The following is a 22961-nucleotide window of genomic DNA, read 5'->3' as shown; positions in this document are numbered from 1 at the left end:
GAGTTTGAATGAGATGCTACTCTATAAATCAGAGGCATCACTAATCCGGTCCAAATCCAGGGTGACGTTTGCCTATCTGGCAGTCTCTACCTTTCTAGGGATCAAAAGCTGCCAGCCTGGACTCCAAGGCCATGCAGGTAACAACCAACAGCACAGAGCGAGAGGAAAAGGAATTAGATTGACTGTGTGTGTGGGAGTGTGTTGCATGAAGGTAAAAATAAGAGAAAACTTGTGATTGATTTTTGTTAGTGATCAACTCATCTAGAAGAATTAACTGTGCCTCTATGTGTGAGGTTTCTGTACTTGGAGATATACTATTTTACAACAAATTCCAGATGTGTGCGTGTGTGTGTGTGTGTTTGAATGTACCTGTCTTTGCCGTTATGGACTCCCAGAGTGGCTCTCTCAGATAGGGGTGACGTTCTGCTGCGGCTTGTTCCCGTGGACAGGATACTATTCTGAAATCATAAACACACAGGTTCCTACAATGTTACAATCAACAGAAATCAGAGTATCAAACTATACCCAAATAACTTTCAGCTATTCAAGTCATTCAGAGCACAGTCAGCACTAGGCATGTTGCAAAACATCTTTATTTCCAACTTTAACAAGTCAGTAGGTTGGCTGAAAGACTAACTGGTCTTGAAGAAGCATAGAATAATTAGGCTGGTTTCAGGTTCACCTGACCCCAATTGGATGTGTTTCTTAGAGAGTTCAAATACGACCAGTCCTTGTGTTAAAAAACATCTAGATGAACTTTAAGATACAGCATTTTAGAAACACAATGCTCATGCTGAGACACTTAAAAACAGTGCAATATGTAATGCAATGGCCAAAGACATCCATCAGAATGTGTATGGCTGTAGCATTGGTGCTTTAAAGGGGAAGAATTTAAAGACATTTTAGAGAAGGTTTTTGTGCAAATTGTCTAACAGCTAAAGCACAGCACACTAATTAAAGCTTTGTCGCTATAAATATAAAAACTATAAAAATGTGACATGCTCCATCTAAATAAGATGGGAGTCAAAATGGGGCATTTTTGGAAAAAGTGAAATTTGATCAAAAACTTGATTTTTACTGTTTAGGGTTTTCATTATTTTTGATCAAATAAAGTCTTAGCTTTCAAAACATGTCGCTATAGCTGCCGTCAATTCAAAATAGCATCTTTCCTTCAATCGCCCCTTTTTACTACAAATTGTAGCAAGAAAAAAAAGACATGAATAAACAACAGAGGGGATGTTAAAAAATATAATGCAACTAGCTGTAATGATCATCTCTCATGCATTCGGCGAATCAGTGTTTCAACTGCGTGAAGACGTCAATGATACCAACAACTTTTACCTAACGGAACATTTACATCAGGGAAGTTATACAATGCCCATAGTTACGGTAGTTAGCTCTTGAGAAGAATATTGCTTAAATTTTAAATACCATCACTGTCAGAGATGCGACAACTCATTTCAGGGTATTTTGGCGCTCTTGTGCTGGTGGATGCATAAACTCCATTAATAGCAGCGAGGTTTGTGCTGTGTATGTGCAGGTGCATGCCTAAGTGTAATTACATGTATATGTTTTAAGTACGTTTTGTGTGCCTGCACTGACGTTATATAGACATTGAATGAAATAAAATGCACATGTGTGCACTGAACACGCAATTGCAGTGTCCCTGCTTTATATTTCCTTTTTACTTAAACTGTTATTTATGTCTTAATTATTTAATGGGTCCTTAAATAAATCTTACAACTCTAAAATAATGTATGGAAAATCTTTAGAGTGCATTTTATCAAAAACCAAGTTTTATGGCAGCCATCTTATTGATTATATCTTGGCAACGGTTTGGAATAGAAACATAAATATGTTATCATTGAGCTGAGCTGAGGCCTTCCTTTTTACAAAGTGTATAAATCTCAAAATGGGATTCTGGGTCTATGCGACTCAAACTGATGGAGCAGGTCACAAATGCATGAGGAAAAATCTAGATAAACTTGTAAACCTCACTAAATCAACTAGTTGGTTTTTGGACAACTTCATGACACACCCTTAATCAGCAAACACCTCATATGGCAAAAAAAACAACTTAAAAACTACTATGAACCCTTGGTGAATGTTTAATGACAAACTAAAAACAAATACTTTCCATTACTCAAGGTGTGAAAATGTTTGCGCTGTCAAAAAGTTGTGGTTAAATAAGAGCTACACCTTGCTGGTACTAGGTACAGGGCTAGTATTTGCACTTTGTTTTGAGGTCAAAAGAAATAAGTGATCTACAGACTTCTGCAGCTTTGATTTGATATGTCGATTAGCCCAAAATAGCAGTCTCTGTAGCATTTTCACAGAAATGAGCAGAAGTCATGAACTCTGGCTGTGCCAAACATCCCTCGGTCAGAGAGTACACTTCAACACTGGGCAAGCCATCCTGGCCATCTGCTTCTCAACAAATATCATGTGGCAGGCAACTGGCTTTCCAGTGCACCCCCGTGTGACTGAGAAAAGAAGCAGTAGTTAAGATAGCCTGCTATTAAGTCAAGAAGCTTCTTCCATCCATAATGTAATTACATGTTCTCTGAATTCACATCGTGCCCTTCAGGAGTTTCCCCATATTCCCTTTATTAGTACCGCTGACAAATTCAAATTGCCCTACCATCAGGATCCAAAATGAACACTCACCAAGCACCGAATGTAATTAAAAATGGGCTTTAGCGAGTAAATAAAAGCTGGCTGGCCAGTAACTTTTTTATGAAAACCAACCTAAAACATGGCTTAAAGGAATAGTTCACCCAAAAATTTTCTCATCATTTACTCACCCTCATGCCATCCCAGATGTGTATGACTTACTTTCTTCAGCAGAACACAAACAAAGATTTTTAAGAAAAATATCTCCACTCTGTTGGTCCATACAATGCAAGTGAATGGTGATCAGACCTTTGTTGCTCCAAAAATCACAAAGGAAACATAAAAGTAATCCATAAGAAGCGATATGATAGGTCTGGTTGAGAAACGGAACAATATTAAAGTCCTTTTTACTATAAATCTCCACTTTAACTTTCAGTTTTAGATGTGAAAGAGAAACTAAACAGGCACCACATGTGACTTTCAAATGTAAAAGTGAAAGTGGAGATTTAGAGTAAAAAGGACTTAAATTTGGATCTGTTCCTCACCCACACCTATTATGTCACTTCTGTAGATATGGATTTAACCACTGGAGTCTTATGGATTACTTTCATGTTTCCTTTGTGATTTTTGGAGCTACAAAAGTCTGATCACCATTCACTTGCTTTGCACTTGCCCCACTCATCTGGCATTATATCTACAACTCCTGATACCCATGTTTATTATTAGTTATGATTATTATAATCAATAGATTCAAATTTTGATGTCAATCTTTATCTTTATAAAGTTATCTTAAAAAAAGAAGTGGCAGTGAACACTGTGGTGCTGTTTTAACTGTTTTGATGGTATTTAACTTACCGGTAGTTTAGAGAAATACTGCACATCTAATCAGTTAGAAAAAAATATTTACTATATATCAGGGAATACATAAGAATAATTAATGATGTAACTATTTATGTTCTGCAGCAAAAAAATGGAAGTCTTAATTACTGACTTGTTCCCAACCTTGACCGCTTGTAAAAACAGAACAGTGATTATTATATTATAAGACAGTGATTATTAGGCTATCAATAAATACACATACAAACTTACAGTTGAGGGTGTGGAGCTCTTTTTTCGTTCACTGGATATTACAGGACTGGGTGGAACTTTGGTGGAGCTGCTTGAACCTTTCCTTCCAGATTCCTCCACTACATATTTGTTTTCTCCCTGAGGCCTTTTCGAGTAAGAGCCTACGAGGCGGATAGAAGGATGAACAAGAAAGAGAAAGCGTGAGAGAGCAATAGAGACAGTTATGATGCAGTCTGTTTACGAGGGGACTTCATTCTCAAAACCTGCCAGTCAGCTCACCCTGATCTGTCGACCTTCTGACCGGTTTCTGAGTGGACGACACACTGCGCTGTACCTTATGAGGCGGAGAGGGGGCATTACTGTTTGTGAGATCACTTCCTGGGCGTGGTTTTAGCGACAAGCTGACACCTTCGTCCAGCTGCGAGTCAGAATTTTCAAAGACGTGTGAGTACAAAGGAGCGGTTTCACCATCAGATTTAGCTAGCAGTGTCTATGTGGGCGTGAATGTAGGTGTGTACCTCTGAATTCCTATAGTCAAGCAGCAGGTAGGTTGCCATGATTTCATCGTATTTTTGGTTGATGAAGGAGTTCTGGATCTCTTCTTGAAAAAAACCCATCTGGAGCATTATATCTGAGTTGGAAATGCACACACACATTTACTTAAACACTAGCTGAAAACTGGGGACATACCATAGACTTCTAGACTTCTTTTGTTCTTATATAAGGGTACTTATAACTAACCCTAACTCAAACACTAACCCAACACATAAAATAAAACCTTTTGAATTTTTTTTTAGAATTTTAAAAACCAGCATGCTTTATGTATCGATTTTCCAACTGACTATAAATTTTGTGTTACTGACTAATACCTGATCTATTTTAAATGTGCGAGTGTCACACACACCTGTTCTCCTGGGGTCTTTGTAGTCAGGTTGGGGTTCGATATAGGGCTTCATCTCATCATCTTCATGACCCACATTCATCCAGCGATCCTTCATGATCTGCTGCTGAGCCAAAAGCAAGAAAGAGAGAGATAGTGAGAGAATTTGCATGGCCAAATCTGAAATTTCTGGTCAGGCAAAGTGGTTAAAGATTAGAGCTAGTAAGGGAAAGATTGTTGATTTGAATTCTTCAAGAGGCAATTCATGAGCTGTCACTATTGTGTCTTAACCCCAGGCTGCTCCATGGGCGACTGTCTCTGTAACAATATATGCACTGCAAGGCATGTTCACACAAATTATGATGTGAATAAACACAAAACTTTGCAAAAAAAATGTTTTACACACCAAGACTTCATGTTTAAAAGCTGGGTTGCTGCAATGAGCGTTTTTGAAAAAAATTAAATAAATTACTGGATTTGTCAAAATTTGAAAGGATTCACTATTGTGGAAAGAAATCTTTCATTCAGATAAAGATATATTGAAAGAATTTCACTTTTTTATTACAGGCACTAAGTAAACTAGATATTCATAAACAGAAAAGTAAATTCCATTTTGAAATCTGCTAATTTCTCATGTTTTCTTTGCAAGTGTTTGGAGAGACTGGCCAAAAAAAAAATATATATATATATATATATATTTTTTTTTTTTTTTTTCAAACACATGACCCAGTTGCATATCGTTCAATCAGCTTTTGTTGGCAGGTGGAAAAAAAAAAATCAACCCAAGTGAAAGGAATTAATAGGGATGCACCGTTTCATTTAAAAACGTGCCAAAAATTCAGACTTAGCGTGAAAAGGTTGTAATTGCTTTGGGTAAGTGTCTACTAAATGATTATTCACGACAAACCTTTTAGGTTTTATTGTCTGTATTGTAGTCCTTTCTAGTCCAACCTTTTCAAACTCAAGGCCCCCCCGTCCAAGACAATATTCAAAGACCCCCACCATGTAAGCAAAAAATATTTCCTTTGGTACTTATGCTGTAATGATGCCATCGCTGCTTATTTAAACTTTTTTTGTTAATAAAAACAAATAAATCATGATTCATTTTGGTTCAAAAACTGTATGTTGTTCCATAAAAACAGTTATTGATGGGAGTTGTTCTACAATATGAAATATGTCTGTACCGTTGAAAATGTTGCACTACTAACAATCCTGATTTTTTTGTAATTTTTGTTTTAGCATTTTTGAAGAGAATTTGACAGAAAACTAACCCTTAAAAAGAATAGGTTCACAAAAAATGAAAATTCTCTCATCATTTACTCACTCTCATGCCATCTCAGATGTGTAGGACTTTCTTTCATCTGCTGAACACAAAGATTTTTAGAAGAAAATTTCAGCTCTGTAGATCCATACAATGCAAGTGAATGGTGACCAAAATTGTTGTAAGCTCCAAAATGCACATAAACCCAGCATAAAAGTAATCCATACGACTCCAGTGGTTGAATCCATGTCCTCAGAAGCAATACGATAGGTGTGGGCAGTACCATAACTTCTCCTCCCTGCCCAGTAGGGGGTGATATGCATGATGAATGCAAATCACCAAAAACAAAAGGAGGACTTAAATATTGAAAATATTTAAATATTAAATATTTAAATATTTTCAATAATATTTAAATATTGTTTCTCACCCACACCTATCATATCGCTTCTAAAGACATGAATTTAACCACTGGAATCTAATGGATTACTTTATTATGGGTTTATATGCATTTAGCAGCTTCAAAATTTTTGGTCACCATTCACTTACATTGTATGGACCTACAGAGCTGAGATTTTCTTCTAAAAATCTTTGTGTTCAGCAGAAGAAAGAAAGTCATACACATCTGGGATGGCATGAGGGTGAGTAAATGATGAGAGAATTTAAATGTTTAGGTGAACTATCCCTTTAAGTGCATGTAAACGTGTTCATTGATGAGAGAACTTAAATTTTTGGGTGAACAATTCCTTTAAGTTAGATTATTTAATTATTACAAATTATTTATCTTGTGGCCCCCTTGGAAGTTTGCCCCCTGGTTGACAACCACTCTTCTAGTCTTCAGTCAGATATCAGATGTAGGCCTATGCATGCGTCTAAACCAAGTGTACCTCCAAACTCCCCCTCTTGGTAGGGTTGAGGATAAGAAATTTCTTCAGCAGGTTCTCGCAGTCTGTGGACATGTAGAAGGGAATCCTGTACTTTCCTCTCAACACACGCTCGCGCAACTCCTGCGCAAGAGAAAGACAGAAACAATGAATGACAGTAGAAATGAGGGACACAAACCAAAGCGACACGCTAAAAATTAAATCAGCATGAAACAACGGCAAGCAACATTGCAAAAACAGCCAATGCCTCATTTTTCTTCTTCACCTTCAAGTTCTGTCCATCGAAAGGCAGCGAGCCGCTGACTAGCGTGTAGAGTATGACCCCAAGACTCCACACATCCACCTCAGGCCCGTCATACTTTTTACCCTGAAAGAGTTCAGGGGCGGCGTACGGGGGGCTTCCGCAGAACGTGTCCAACTTATTGCCCACTGTAAACTCGTTACTGAAGCCAAAGTCGGCAATCTTTATGTTCATGTCAGCATCCAGTAAAAGGTTCTCAGCCTGAAGGAGAGAGAAACAGAGATAGTGGTTGGAAAAGGGGAAATGAAGGAGAGACTAAAAGAGAGCCTTTGGAAATGAGACAAAGCTTTAAGAGAGAGATTGCTCTTTATATGTAGAATAAGAAACATATGGGTTAACGTATGGCATTCACAGTCATCAGCAACAAGCACATGCCCCCTACTTCCCTTTATAGTTTCAAACACTCTGCCTGTCTATCAGAAATGCCTTCCTTCTCTTCCTCAAGGGTGTTTGTCCAACTTTACTAATGAGTTCTCTCATGCGTTCGTATGTGCGTTTGAGTCTATAGGGCATGTGTGTTTTTATGTGTGTGTTGAGACTCGTCCTCTGTGCTGCCACTCAACATCTATACACCAACTTTAGCCGTGCAGGGAGCCCGTGTTGCCTAGCAACAGATGCAGGGTGCTAACTGGGCTTGGTTTGCAGAGTTAAATATTACTCAGCCAACAGAGCCAACAAAGAAATGGATAAGGCATCAGCAGACAAGTGGAGCTATTATAGGGTACAATGGGGCAAAAGGCACCCCTTAAGGAAATTTTGCTTTTTTATGGTTGCAAAATGTATTAAGGTAAAAAAAAAAAAATAGATGTATTTTTGTTGAATATTGATGGAGCAACATAATTTGTGTGGAAAGAAATAATAACAGAAGATTGTTTTGATTAAAATTCAGTAAAAAAAAAACTGTGTGTGTCTAACTGTCCAAGCAAATGTCTTGAGAGGGGCAAAAGAGAATTACAATAATCAGCTCATCTATACAGTTACACCACGCATGTGTGTGTGACATTTCCTAGGACATTTACACACACACACACACACACACACACACACACACACAAGATATCTAACTGGAGGCATATCTTATACTTCTTTTTTCATATTTAATCTATTACTATCTGAAAACATGTTTCAAAGATGAAAAGAGACATTTACAAGTCATGCTACCATGAAGACAGTGACTAACACCAAAGTTCAAAGGTGATGATGGTTACTTTGGACCAATAAGGTAACATGAGTTATGTGGGCAGAGTATTGTCATGGGAACAGTTTGTACCAAGGGAGGTGTGTGAGGGGTTCTTTCATCTTAATAAGGAGCGAAACTGAGGTCAGCTGATCCAGGGTTCAGAGTACATTCATGATTGTGTGCTGATGTGCATGTCTGCTTTAATAGAGGATTAATTCCTTCACCTGAACTTCTGTAATGGACTTTGATAATGGCAACATACAAGCTATTAAAGCACAACTGAGGGATGAAGGTACAGCTTAATGGAGATCTTCCTGTTCTGGTCATGTTCATGTGTAATAGAAGCCTCTAAGTGTAGAGATATTTGGCTTGACCAATATTTTTTAATGATCCTCACATTTTTTCTACTTAACAGTTTATCATTCTTTATTTTGGGTCAAGTTTACAGATAAATGACACCATTTGGTGGGTTTCTAAAGAATTACTCAAAACAATGGCATTAGACCATTGTTCATTCATTCTCAAGTAAAAATGTGTAGCATTTACATGTGAAACATTTGATGTACTGTCATAAACAGAAAAAACTGAGTTCTTGATTATTTCGTTATTGTGTCAAAAAGCAGAAATAAAAATATGAAAAATGGCACACATCCAAAAGCAAATAAATGCTCCAGATCCAAAGGATCCAAAAATAACACACAAAATTAATGTAAAAACGTAATGCAAATAAAAGGAACCACACAACTTAACTACCCTGAATAACTATTAAAGATGCTGTTTATTTAACTGTATATTAAGTTCGAGGAAAAGCTTAATAGCTCAAAACGTTACTTATTTATCAAAAAGCTGAAATAAAACAATAATAATAATACAAAAAAATAAATAAAAAAAAAAACCAGCATATCGGTTATTGGACACTTTAACTTAAGATAACTGCTATTGGTCATAAAAAAAAAATATTGGTTGATCTCTACCCTACACACACATTCTTACCTTGAGATCTCTGTGTACAATGCACTTCTGATGGCAATATTGCACAGCTGAGACAATCTATACAGATAAAGAGAGAAGGTATGGTTTATAAAGCGTATGAGTATGTGATAGTGTCATTCTGGTTGCTCATGGGAGCTGACTTTTTTAATTGAGCTCTTTTATCAGTAATTAAGCTGTAATACACACACATATTCGCACCAGAGTTAAAGTGCGTGCACACACACACACACACCTAATAGCAGAGGGAACCATAAGACCACTTGTCACATATATACAAAAAGAGAGATATACAAATGTACTGTCATACATACTGTAAATTGAGTTTTGACAGTGCAGTATGACTCACACACTTGCACTCGCTCTGACCTGTCTAAATTTGGCACGCGCTTCCTTTTCTTTCATCCTTCCGTGAGCAACAAGGTAATCAAAAACCTCGCCTAGGAAATGAAAGAGGGGAACACAGCAATAGGGTAGAAAATGAAAAAGAGGAAGGCCAAAGGCAAAAAAAAAAAAAGTGGTAGTACAGGAATAAGAAGAGATAGAATAAAAGAGAAAAAGATAAGAGAATGAGATTATTCCAATGCAAATGTGCCATGAAGAGAATGATTTTTTTGATGTGACTGACAGTTGAATGTTCTATTCCTGAAGCTCACTCACCTCCACTGGCGTATTCCATGACTAAATACAGAGTCTTCTCTGTTTCAATCACCTCAAATAACTTCACTGGAGAAGAGAGAAATCATCACAGATCAAAACATATCCGACTCGAGACCTATTTACACCATTTCTGAAATTTTGGCACATACTATGAACTCCTTCACACCGAGTCTGAAATATTGTACTGCACTGAATCTGAAATGTTGCACTGCAATGATCAGTCTTTTCACTCACAAACTAGCAACTTTTTTTTTTTTTTTTTTTTTTTATTGTTTGGATTCCAAACAATTAATTCAGATGTGCAAATTTTAGGGCTGGGTATCGATACAGATTTCCAGATTCGATTTGATTCTGATTCACAAGCTCTCATTTTGATTCTAATTAGATTCCGATTAAATTCAAAAGAATTTGGGTATTTCAGTTATAATATCCATTTTGCTTTCAAATGAAAGTAATTTGATGATTCTCAATACCATTTTCGATGCCAAAAACAAAATACTAACTAATTTGAGTAAACACTGTTTCAAGTTATCAAGTAATTCAAGTAAACAGTCAGTAACAAAGAACAAAAGATACAAATTAACATAAGTGCTTTACGTTTTAATAGCAGTTTCAAGCATTCTAGAGTGGTTTTCAAATTTTCTTGTTATTGTTTGATTAATATAAAGCACATACTAGACAGCAGCAAGTCTATTAGACTGCATTTTCACCTCAAGTCCGATATTTTGATACAAATCTGCTTTTGTCCCGCTGTTCACATTAGACTGTGTTTATATTAATACCTCACCAAGACAGGTAATTTCACTGAATTTGAAAGGGGACATGACATGCCTTTTTTTATTATTTTAATATGTTCCTTGAGGTTCACTTGTAATAATAGTAAAGTTTTTTGCACAAAACAGTCATATATTTGTAAAACATGATCATTTTCCACCCTCATTCTGACCCTCTGTCAGAAATGCTCAGTTTTGTTGCTGCTTCACCTTTAAAGCAGCATTCACACCACACGGCGGCATGTTGCTAGACTTTGCGATCTGTCGCTTGTGGGCGTCCCTACTGCTGCCGCCGCTCTAACGTTATTGGTGGACTGCACAACTGGCCATAGTAGCGTTTGAAATGCTGATTACAGATGATACTGCTGCTAAAACCAAGATATCATTCTGATTTGACAAGGAACCAGTTCTTTTGTTTCTAAAAATGCACATTCTGCAGGGGAGAGTGTTTTATATAACATGCAGCAGTGCTTAATGCGTCATATCATTAAACAAGACGAAAGTTACATCAATATATGAATCAAACTCACTTAGAATGCCAACACGGCTTTCCACGCATAATTTTATTAGGCCATATCCATGGATTTGGTTACAGACAAATGATAAAGAACAGTGAAATCGCTCACAGAAACTTTTAACTTCTCTGTCTTGCCTGCACTCAAGTCAACTCCAGTATCTCACACTCATCCTGCCTGGAGACAGATAAAGTGAGCTCCACTGTCTTCACTCTCATTGGCAGTCGCTCACGAATGTCGCTCGGCATTTGTATAAAGTTGAAATTTTCTCGACTTGTCTTGTCGCCAACGGTCACGACAGCTCATGTCGCCGGAAGTAGCTGTGCGCTCATTGAAAATTAATGGGATGATGTCGCTGCCGATGTGAACGAGGCTTAAGACTAAACAGTATACACCCACTGTTATGATTGGCTCCCTGCTATTGACTGACCTGCTCTCTCCTCATCATCTCATTGCTCACCACTATTGGGCGGGGCTATGGAAGTAATAAGGTAAAGTAGGCATTGATGTGTTGTTGTGGAGGTGGGGAAGTAGAGAACGAGTCGTTTGGCAGCTTGGCTTCAACAAATGCTCTTTTTGCAGTGAGGAGGAAGTTTTGAGTTCTGAAACTTACAGTATGTTTTTATAGTACAATGACCTCTTATATGTTAAAAGATCAAGGAAAATTTGATTCCTCATGCCATGACCCCTTTAAAGGGTATTTTACTATTAAGACGCATATCCGCATTAGCACACCTCTGCGAGCGCTCTCAGAGAACATACGAACAAAGCACGCACACATAATCCGCCTGTCAGTCACGTGTACCGAAATGAGGAAATAAAAGTGATATTTAAGAGTCTTGTTATTTGTTTAGTTTCTCTCAGTACTTTCTTTTCCCACTGTCCTGTTAAGGAGATCAAGCAGTGGTTGTCTTGCAATCGACGTAATCCCTTGCATAGAGTAACAGATCAATCTTGTGATTTTAATAATCAGCATAAGGATAGCTTAAACGAAGATAGCACTAAATCTGAAAATCTTTTCTTTTTTTTTACCTAGCATTAGCAATTTTCAATTTTCAAAATCAGACTGTGAATTTTTTTTTTTGCACACATTTAAAACAAAAAACAACAGATATCTTCAACTATATCAAATGGAGATCGAAATGTTGTACTGCGAAGAACAACCTTTTTAAACTCTAGACTTATGTTTTTAAAAGCTCAGATTCCAAAACATTCATTCAGGACTCCAAAGTTTAAGAGGTTGAGAGAAAAACTTGACAGAATCTTTTAGTGATGTATCACATGTACACCCCTGAAGCACAGCATTAGTACCTCATGAGAAAATACTGCATGAGCTATGAACGAAAGATAGAAAAAAGATCTCTTTCCAAGGGATGCGCTTCAGGGTTTGCAATGCCTTTTCAGTCTTGTGCGGCTAAGAAGATTATAACTATTAAGTTTATTGCTAAATATTCAATTTTTAAACAGCATTCAAATGAGTTTCTTGAGCTAGCTGGAGTGACAAGAATTTTTTCTCAGAAAAAGTCTCATAATTGCAACAACAAAACCCATAAAGCAACAACGAGAGAAAAAAAACAGGTTTCAGGAGTTGGGTTTTAAATCTCAGAGCCATTCTATTCAACACAGTCTATTCAACAACACAGGCCACTACTGTTTGACATTATTGCATTGAATAAAATACATAATGCCTACTTTGTGTGTCATCATTGAAAGATCAAGGAGTGTTTCAGATCAATCAGTTGTGACTGTGTGATGTGAAACCAGCATAACCGCACTTGGCCATTGAAAAGAGAGAGCAAAGGCTCTGAATCAGGACTGATTCCTCCTCTCCTCTCTCTTTCTTGTGCTGCATCCTCAAAGGGGGCAGGTCTCTCCTTTCATATTTCAGCTCTGCGCTTTGATATTTATGAGCACAAGCTGAGCACTAATGAGCTAGTGTTTCCATCAAAACCACAGAGGCAGCACAGGCAAACGCAAACACACACTTAAACTTACAGTTCAGTAAATCAGCAGTATCTTAGTAATGCACAAGTTGTTTGAGTGAGTGCATATCAGCACATATCAAACATTAATTTCCTCCGCATCTATGACATCAAAGCCTTAGGAATGCTTATATCAACACTGATGATTCACGTCAGATGCTGAGCAGGGTTAAAAAAGTTTTTAAAAACTATATTAACTTTTTTTTATTTCTATTATTATTATTATTATTATTATTATTTTTCAATTTGTCATTTCAATTTAGTTTTGTTTTGTTAGTTTCCAGTCTTTGACTGTTTTAGTTAAATCTGAGATTTTTTTCCCAGTGCTTTCTAGTTTCAGTTTAGCTCATTTATTTTTTGGCTGCCAAAGCTAAAGCATTTCCGGATGTTATTAAAATGTTTACCGTCATTTCAGGGAAGACTTGTGTCACTGCTATCTAGTGACATTTTCATGTTTTATAATGGCGGATTGTAAAGGTTTCAAATGTTTTATAATATACCGTGTTTTAAAAAACATTTTTGTTTTCTTTTAGTTGATTTTGGAGTTGTGCAAAAGTATTTTCTTTTAGTTTCTGTTTTTTCCAACCATGTTAGTTTTTATTTCCTTAAGTGAAAATGTTTTCATTCAGTTTTCGTTTTCAATAACGAAAATAACACTGATGCTAAATTACAATACTGAAATAATTCTACAAATTGTAATGCGGCCTGTTGAACTTGTTCTGGTGATCCTCTGGGTCACTCACCGATGTTTGGGTGATTAAGAAGCTTCATGATTCTCACTTCTCGGAAAAGCTGAGAAAACAAAGAGAGCAAAAGAGGTTTGAGAAGATCACAAGCCATAACCAGGGAAAGTTAACCTGGGCATCTCCATAGATTAATTGAATAGTTCACCCAAAAATGAAAAGCCATGAATGAGCTTCTCAGAAAGTTAATTTTCACTGAAAAATGACTTAAATTCCAGGTTGTTTCTCAACAAAACCTATTGTATGCCTTCAGAAGACTCGGAATAAGTCGCATGGACTACTTTTTTGATACTTTCGCATCCTTTTTCAAGCTTTAAAGTGAATCACCATAAATGTTTCCAATTGTATCGAAAAAACAAACACTATGCATTAAAGTTAGAATGAAAAAATGAATTAACCCCTTCCCACGTACAATCAAACCGGTGTGATTACACTAAGCTGGGCTCAGAGGCGTACGATCAAACCAGTGTGATCTGCATTTATGCAGCTGTTTACCAGCAGACAGGGACTAAAGTTGTTGTAATAATAAATTCTAATTATATCTAAAGTCTTTTCAACATCACAATATCTTTATTTTTATGTTACAAACATTGAAATAATCACAAAATAAAAGCATAAAGCCATTACCATCACAGCTGTTTGTTTTGATGCAGTGCTGCAGCAATGTTTTGTGACATCAAACAAAGAATGTATATATTAGTTAGTCCACTTCTGCCTTCTCCAATGGACCCTTTCCACATTTCCAGGTTTTGGAACGCAGAAGTAAAGGATTGCAAAGTACATCTCGATAGTGGTGAATAAGAGTGAATGGAAGACCACGGCAAATGTATTTTTTGCTTACCCATTAGCTCCAACATCAAAAGAAAAACAGCACTATTATATTTCCACAACTTTTCAAATGAAGAATAAAATAGAGAGCGATGGATTACAACCATAAGAGAGAAGATGGCAAATTTTCTGTCACTCTCTCAGCAGCTGTATTAGAAGCCTCATCACAGCTGTGGTAACTCGTTTTTTTAAAACTAATTTCAGGGTCACATAATACAAATTACAATGTTGTAAATTTGCACTAAACATTTAAAACATTTGCAAATATAAAAAAGTTTGTAAAATTTACACTGCTACATAACATGGAAATGCATGATCACAGTCTGTGAGCAGGGGCCATTCCATCCGTCACTCATTCTCATCACTTTTGGGGATGGGAAAGTGGAAGGGCAAGGTTTTTAGAATGTTCTATACTATGACGAACTAAGAATCCCATGATGCCTTGCAATGTAAACAATTTGGCAACGAGCATACGCGGCAATCACGTTAGCAAATACAACTTATCCATCATAAATTTATAATCAATCATTATTAATACCCAAAAAACATATTTTATGTTTGAAACAACACAATGTTTAGTAAATGACAGAATATTCATTTTTGGGTGAACTATTCCTTTAATCTATGCCACATTTCTGTCCCATTTCAATTGAGATGCATAATGACTCTGCACTGACTAATAATAACTGATGTGATGAAAACAATGGAAAACACTTGTCGAACATTTGACTAATTTGTACTTACATAATACTTACATAAAACATGTAGCAATTGTACCTTCACAAACGCTGATATAATGCAACAACCAGGGATTATATATTAACATTTTACCGGACATTCTGTACATTACATTAAAATTTCACCAAGAGCAGCAACACATTAATGCGTTTCTTAATGCCTCCAGGATTATTCAGTAGTTATAGCACAACGTTCTGCTGACTCTTAACTGTTTAATGTACATGACAAGTGCAAGTCTGCATGCGAGAGAGAATAAATGTGTGTGGGGAGTAAAGCGGGACCCATTCATCCCACGTGAGAGGAAATCCTTCAGCCTCTCTTCCTGTAATTACCCCCTCTATGCCCTCTCTTGAGACAGAGATATATAGATAAAGAAAGGAGTTTTAATGCAAACTCACTTTTTGAAGACTAGAGGAGTTGAGTTGCGTCTTGTCTATGATCTTCACTGCTACCTGTGACCAAAGAAACAAAACCATTGAAACACACATAAATGCTTCTCACAGACACACAACTGCATCATAAAATATTAAATTTTTAAAAGCATTTCTTGCTGTTAAGAACAAAAACATCAATGTGTCAAATAAATAAATTAAAACTCCTGGGCAAGACTAGAAAAAAACTATGAATGCAAACTGTGTTGGTGTCCTGTGATTTTTGTATATATTATCCACATTTTTCCTACATCCCGTGATGCTTAGCGCAAAATGTGGGTGTCACTTCCATTGTCAAGTAAACACAGTTGTTGTTGTGGTGTATGTCCATTCCTTCTTTCGTTGCAGTGTTGGGATTTTGAGGACAGCGTGTATGATTTCCTGATGACATACATCAATAACTATACCAGTGTGTTACTGAACAATAATGAACTGCAAAAAAGTCTTAAAGACAAAGAAAGTGCAAACAAAACTGGCATGCTGTTTCTCCCAGATGCAGTTGAGATTTAATCTAACCACAAACACAACATTTCGAGCAAAATTATCTGTTGTTTTAGTGGAGTGTGTTAGTTCAGCTTCAGATGTGTGTGTTTGTCATCTTGTCACCCTGCATGTTCAAACCAGACAGACACACTGAGGATGAGCCGCGAAGTTCTCATCTTTGGGTATGTAAGCTCTTTTTCAGGTTTTCCGATAGGATGGTTATTTCCTTTTAAATTCGCACGCAAGTTTAAATATTTGTTCAGCGGGTGATTCACAGGTGAGGTGGTGCTTCACTGCCATCCGGGATGCATCAGGGCCGAGTTTTAAACCTCAAATGCAATGTGGTTTTTCACTACCTCTGTATGTTTTTTGTGATCCAATCACAAAACATTTTGCACCCCGTTTATATCTATATTTAGCACTGACTACTTGCGATCGGATCATCCGAAACACATCTTATTAGCAGTTGTAAACAGGGTCAAAAACGACTGCAGCCAGAGGTAGGGAATGCTATAAAACTATTTCCGGTCCACATTCGTTTCACCAGTAAGACCCCCCCAGGAAAAAGGTGGATAGTCTGGCTAGTCAAATCACGATGTTTCAGGACAAGGTACAATACTAACGTCATATACCAACGAGGCCTAGTGATACATCCACGAGTAAAGAAACGAGTAAAGACCTGATGTGTGTTTAGCCTCGTCACCACTGCCAAATAAACGCATAGCGCACCTCTTCTCGCGGAGCCAGCTTCAGTTCTCCATGTGTGCATTCACTGGCATCCTCACTTGTTGAAGAGCAGAGCAGAGCAGAGCAGAGCAAAGCAGGGAGGGTACCGGCCGAATTAGGTACACATGAACCTGCACCCTTGGCCACCTGGCGCGAATTAGATTCGACGCTGAGGGATTGGGACCACGCGTCATAGCTGACGGGCATGGACGCTAGGCCACTTTACCCTCACACTCATCGCGACGCCTGGGAAGACAGGCCGCCTCACGTGCCACAGACCACGGAGGGGAGCGCATGTGGCCATCGGAACTGCCTACATCCTGGCCCATTCCTCTGAGCACTACCCCTTCCTTCACAAAGCCCCTTTCACCGCGAGGATGCCAGATTCCCCTTTATTTTGAACGTTAATTCCCCATGGACACTTTATTCCCTTTTTTATGAGCATTTTATGTTTATTATTATTTTCAATAAATGCCTCTTTGAGGCCTGATGCCACACCCACTGTGTCTGTCACATGGGGATAGACAGGGCAAATGAGAGACACAAGGAGTCTAGTTACCTCTTTTCCAGTGAGGACATGTCGGGCCAGTTTAACCTTGGCAAAGTTGCCCTTGCCAATGGTCTTTAGCAGTCGGTAGTTCCCTATGTGGGGCTGCTCTTCCGCCGTCGATGCAACCAAACTCCGGCCACGTGAAACACTGCTACGCCCTCCTCCTTTGGCATCAGAGTGGGTCTGAAAGAGAGAGGATATAGGAATTAGAAGGCTTGTAATAGCAAAAGAGTTTGACGCTTAAATTAGGGTGTGATATATCACTGATACTTGAGATAAGGGACAAAACATGTCTTACATACAAACATCTTTATGTTAAAACTCAAGACATTCATAATAATAAAAATACTGGAAAAGTTGAATTTGAAGGAAATGTGTATACTCATTTTTTACTTATATGTTTAAATAATTGTTTAAAATCCATGCTCTATACTTAGAAGCACATGTAACTTAACCTGTTCTAAGCAGGAGGCTACAGAGTTAAACTGCCAAACAGTGTTTAAAAATGCAACAAATTCATAAATATGAATATCAAATGAATGGTAGGGATCTGTAAGATATCAAACAATATAAAGTAAACTTTAAATTATATATTTTCCATAAAAAACTGCCTATTAAATTAGATTTTGTTATAATACTGAATAAATCAGACAATTTCATGGTCAGTTATAACTCTTGAGTACGCCTTTCCCACTTCCTTCTCATGTTGGATGCAACAGTAGGACACGTGGTCTGGTAAATGTTTATATTTTTTTTTAATTTTAAACAAAGAATGTTTAAGTCTCTGTGGTCACAGCTTCAACATGTCAACTCCGTCATGATCTATGATCATTTCTGTTAGAACTGTGGGATATTTTGCATTTTAGTTTAGATTATAGAGGCAGCTTCAACTGAGAAAAAACAAAACAAAATTGCTCCAGTGTACAACACATGATTAAGATGGAAAAATATTCAATTTTGTCAACTCCGTCAGAATTTACAGGATAGTGTGAAAACAGGAAACAAATTATAGAATCTATTTCATCACTTAACTCTTTTACTGAACACCATTATTAGATAATTAAAGACTTTACACTCTTGTTGGATGAATCAAATTAAAATAGCATACTTTTTAGTGTGTCTGATGGAGTTAAGATATAAGTTCTTTAGTGAATAAATGTCAATTTTCAGAAAAACGCATGTGGCAAAAGTTCTCTTGCTTATCGTAGAGGAGGAAGCAGGAACCGGGTGAACAATCACGAAGACTTTAAATAAGACACAACATAAAACTGCTTTTCAGCATAACCAAACACTGACGCACACACACAGCTTCGTGTGCTCTCCCACTCCGTTGGCTTATCAGCCCAATGGCCGATGCTGATATCCAGAGAGCAGGGTGGCCGATAGGCTGATATAATGGCGACATATCACACAATTTAATATAGTAAATGACATACACATAAAATTGCTTAAATAAATAAACACTAATTAGCACTATAATTACCCAAAATTTCACACAAAACTTTAACTTGTAAAAAAGAATCTTTAAATAAGATTTCTCCTTTCTTTTTGTTTAGTCATCCAATTTTAGTAATTTTAGTCTTACAAAAGTCCAAATCAAACCAATTGTACATACAGTACACAGTGAATATGAGATCTACTCATAGCGTGCACAAAGCGCTTTTACTTTGAAGTTTCTCTCACGGACTAGTGCGGGTCATGCAAGCAGAAAACAGTTTACATGGCCTGGATCGCCTGCTTGGATTGTCATTGACTGACTTTCATGTAATATCTGTAAAGTCAGAGGAACTGAGTTTTGATCCATGTTGACAGAACACACACTTTAGTTCAGAGGAAGATTTTATATAAGCGCTCAAAAGGAAGAAATTTTGTTAATTTTGTGCAATAAAACAATTGTCATACTCTCCCCAGTCTTTGTCTGTCACTCTCTCCACAAACTACATTTCCCAGAGGCACCTCCTCGGACTTCTAATTACACACACCTGTTCCCAATTCCTTTTCATCATTGCCATGTATATATACCCTCAGTTTCAGTTGTTCCGGGTGAGTTCTTGTCCTTGTTACCCTAATAAGGCTGTAGTGTTTTGTTGCTTTATCTTCTGAGTTAATAACCTTCCTTGTGTATCATCTTCATTTTGTTTATTATTAAAATAATGTGCATCTAGATCCACCCTCTCTTGTCTCGTCCCTCCAACAAGTGTTACAAATTATTTAGTCCACATATTTATTGAATAACTGTCAGTTAACAAATTAAGCAGTGCTTAGCATCCACATATTCCCATATATATATATATATATATATATACACACACACACACACACACACACACACACACACGGGACTTATTTTTTTTAGTCAACTAGATTTTCAGACAACCCACGACTAGTCAATTTGGAAAATATTTAATTTTGCACATCTCTACCTCATCTTCAACAAAATTAATGTATAAAATTACATTAACTGCTAACTGTACCATTTGTGATTCATAAGAGTTCTTCAAAGAAGAACGAGAAGAGGGACATTGGGATAGGCTATCAAAGTGTATGTTATATTGTATAAATGTTGCATATATCTGATATGTATCAGGGTCAAAAATTACTAAATTAAAAAATGCCACTGAATGTGACAAAAATGCCCTCATAATTTAAAATAATTTATAATTAAAAAATGTCCTCGTAATTTAAAATAATTTATAATTAAAAAATGTCCTCGTAATTTCTTTGCAACATCTGATAAAGTTCTTAATATTCTATTCTAGGCCTAGTTATGCATTTTCTCTCTTTTTAATGTTGATGAACTAATTAAATTGAAGTATTTAACCTAAAAGGATGACATACATACATTACATCTTACATACATAATTTTTTTATAGTTAGAAAAAAATTGCCCTCATAAAGGTGGAAAATGCCCCTGAGAATCAAATGCAGGGGGCAAATGTTGCCCCTTAAATGTAAAGTTAATTTCTGACACTTATGTATAGTATAATGTTTATAGTTTAGACATCATACAATAGTTAGCTTAGCTGAATGGCTGAGAAAAACAGACATGTAAAACTCACTGAGCATCATCTTTTGTACCTCAGAAATTATACTGTGTAAAGCATCACATGCCTAATTTTTAATTTATGACTTCCTTCAGCACTGGCAAACTCTCTCAGTGTTCCTTTATTCTCAAATTCTGACCGAGTACTGTATGTTCAGTATCAGTCAATGGCTGACCATTTAAATAAAGAATAAATTTAAATTATAGCTAAATAAAAATCAGTACTGTATGTTCAGTATCAGTCAGTTGTTGACCATTTAAATAAAGAATAAATAAAAATAAACAGCTAAATAAACATCAGTAGTACTGTTTAGTATCAGTCAAATGCTGACTATATTAATACTGCCAGTCAATTAGGGGCAAGCTGTAAAACAAGAAGCATTTACACCTGCCGAGGTGTATCTTTCAACGGTGGAAAACCAGACTTTTAAATGAATATTACATTTTATAAATGCGACAACTAGAACTGATTGGTTGAAGGGGGTACCAAACTGTGAATCCTGAACAAAACAGTTTGGTGAATACAAGTTTACTCATTAGCTTCCACTAAGCTGACAAGCTATGAAAGTAGCTAAGTGATTAGCTAGTTAGCTATAAGCTCGTTGTCACGGAGGGCAAAAGATGGACTTTATTTACTATCCAGCATTGCGTCTCATCAACTAGGTAACAACACAGCATGAAATCAACACTCACCACACACAATCCACCACCGCACTGTTGTCTGCTGAGCTGCAAAATGATGCTCTAATGTTAACCTTTCAATCTGCTGCATTACTGACTGCACTGACAAAATATAGCTGGCTAACAGCAAACAGATGTGATAAACATGAGTGGCATGGTTGTCTGGGACAGGGTTAACGTTATCTTAGTTACACTGAAAAGGGAAAATGAAGGGGTCATTGTTTATTAACTTTCCAGTATGTATTTCACAAACTTACCGAGAAGACACCACTCAAATCTGCACCGTTTAACTCCGCCCTGTCTGCAGAGCCACGTCAGCTCAGTTCTGTAAACAATGGAGTCAGAGCGCACTCTGCTGGACAAACTATGTTATGACACCAATTCAAGCATTGTTTTCTGCATTATATGTTCTGAAAAAAGTTTTCATATCTGCACATATCGGTAAACATATTCACCGATACATTGGTGAAAGGCTAATATCGGCTGACCGATAAATCAGTCGGGCACTATTGGAACGTGTAGCAGAATGTGTGTGAAACTCATGCAATGAGTGCTTTGCTCTTTTTTGAGAACGTTTTTATTGGACACAATACACAGAAACAACATTTTGAGTAACAGAGGAAGGAAAATAATTAGGATGTCACAGACCACACTGGGTGGTGATAGCATCCAATACACACCTTAAGTGTGATAAGTAATGATAAATTTCCCTACTTAGTGAATTTAGGAGGGAAGATTCACATCAAACTGAGAGCAAGGTGGCCGGCGTAGGAACTGAATCATGCAGCTATGTCCGACCTTCTTTAAAACCCTGTCAGACCCCTCATCCGCGGAGCGGGAAAACGGTGTGTCGGCTCGCTCGCTAGATGAGACTGAGCACCGCTCACCACCGGGAAGCGGTTGTGCACAGTATTCAATACATGCCTCAAAGTGTGATTAGTAATGAGGAAGGAAATAATCAGGATGTCACAGACCACATAAGATGGTGACAGCATTCAATATACACCCCTCAAGTGTGATTAGAAATGATTAATTTCCCCACCTAGTGAATTTAGGAAGGATGAAAATAATTAGGATTTCACAGGCCACATAAGACGGTGACAGCATTCAATATACACACCTCAAGTGTGATTAGTAATGATTAATTTCCCCACCAAGTGAATTTGTGAGGGAAGATTAATTTTAAACTCAAAGCGAGATGGCCGACGTACGAATTGAACTGTGTAGCCGTGTGGACCCGTCATGCATCCGCAGAGTGGGATACTGGGCGCTTCGGCTCGCTCGACACCGGGAAGTGATTGTGCACAATATTCATTAATACACACCTCAAATGGAGGAGTCACATGGCGCCAGGCGAGGTTCGGACGTGTGAAGCTCTGTGCACTTTGCTAGTTTTAATACTTTTTGTCAAACTGGTGAGATTCGATACACCCTGATTCTTAAATGTTCTAGGAAGACAATATGTCAAAGAATTCAAAATCCTCAGTCTCTGGAGACATTAAAAGACACTTACATGCTCAAGCTGATGCCCCTGAACAGCAGGCCGCAAGCCCGGGAGTCAATTTGGCCAGTGAAGTTAAGGAAATTTGGCGAGAATTGTTGAACATGTTTGATGGCCTCAGAGAATTGACCTG

At 37.3% G+C, this 22961-nt stretch overlaps 1 protein-coding gene across 10 annotated transcripts in view; it reads right to left on the bottom strand.

Moving 5' to 3' along the window:
• Positions 1 to 22961, bottom strand: part of LOC127429599 (serine/threonine-protein kinase MARK2-like) — a 74356-nt gene that overhangs the window by 27856 nt on the left and 23539 nt on the right. For 7 of the 10 annotated variants that reach the window (XM_051678756.1, XM_051678790.1, XM_051679118.1 and 4 more), the window contains exons 2-14: positions 17613 to 17786; positions 15812 to 15865; positions 13848 to 13896; positions 9835 to 9900; positions 9544 to 9614; positions 9178 to 9234; positions 6969 to 7205; positions 6707 to 6826; positions 4586 to 4688; positions 4200 to 4312; positions 3961 to 4099; positions 3703 to 3842; positions 370 to 458 (exon numbers count right to left, since the gene is read on the bottom strand). In XM_051678756.1, the coding sequence (XP_051534716.1) occupies positions 370 to 458; positions 3703 to 3842; positions 3961 to 4099; positions 4200 to 4312; positions 4586 to 4688; positions 6707 to 6826; positions 6969 to 7205; positions 9178 to 9234; positions 9544 to 9614; positions 9835 to 9900; positions 13848 to 13896; positions 15812 to 15865; positions 17613 to 17786 (1412 nt within the window). The remainder of the gene's footprint in view (positions 1 to 369; positions 459 to 3702; positions 3843 to 3960; positions 4100 to 4199; positions 4313 to 4585; positions 4689 to 6706; positions 6827 to 6968; positions 7206 to 9177; positions 9235 to 9543; positions 9615 to 9834; positions 9901 to 13847; positions 13897 to 15811; positions 15866 to 17612; positions 17787 to 22961) is intronic. The other 3 variants (XM_051678876.1, XM_051679424.1, XM_051679366.1) reach the window with 1 other exon arrangement.

The sequence above is a fragment of the Myxocyprinus asiaticus genome, chromosome 1 (assembly GCF_019703515.2).
Source record: "Myxocyprinus asiaticus isolate MX2 ecotype Aquarium Trade chromosome 1, UBuf_Myxa_2, whole genome shotgun sequence".
Taxonomy (NCBI): domain Eukaryota; kingdom Metazoa; phylum Chordata; class Actinopteri; order Cypriniformes; family Catostomidae; genus Myxocyprinus; species Myxocyprinus asiaticus.
The sequence above is the reverse complement of the archived record's forward strand: the minus strand, read 5'-3'. Positions and strand labels throughout refer to the sequence as shown.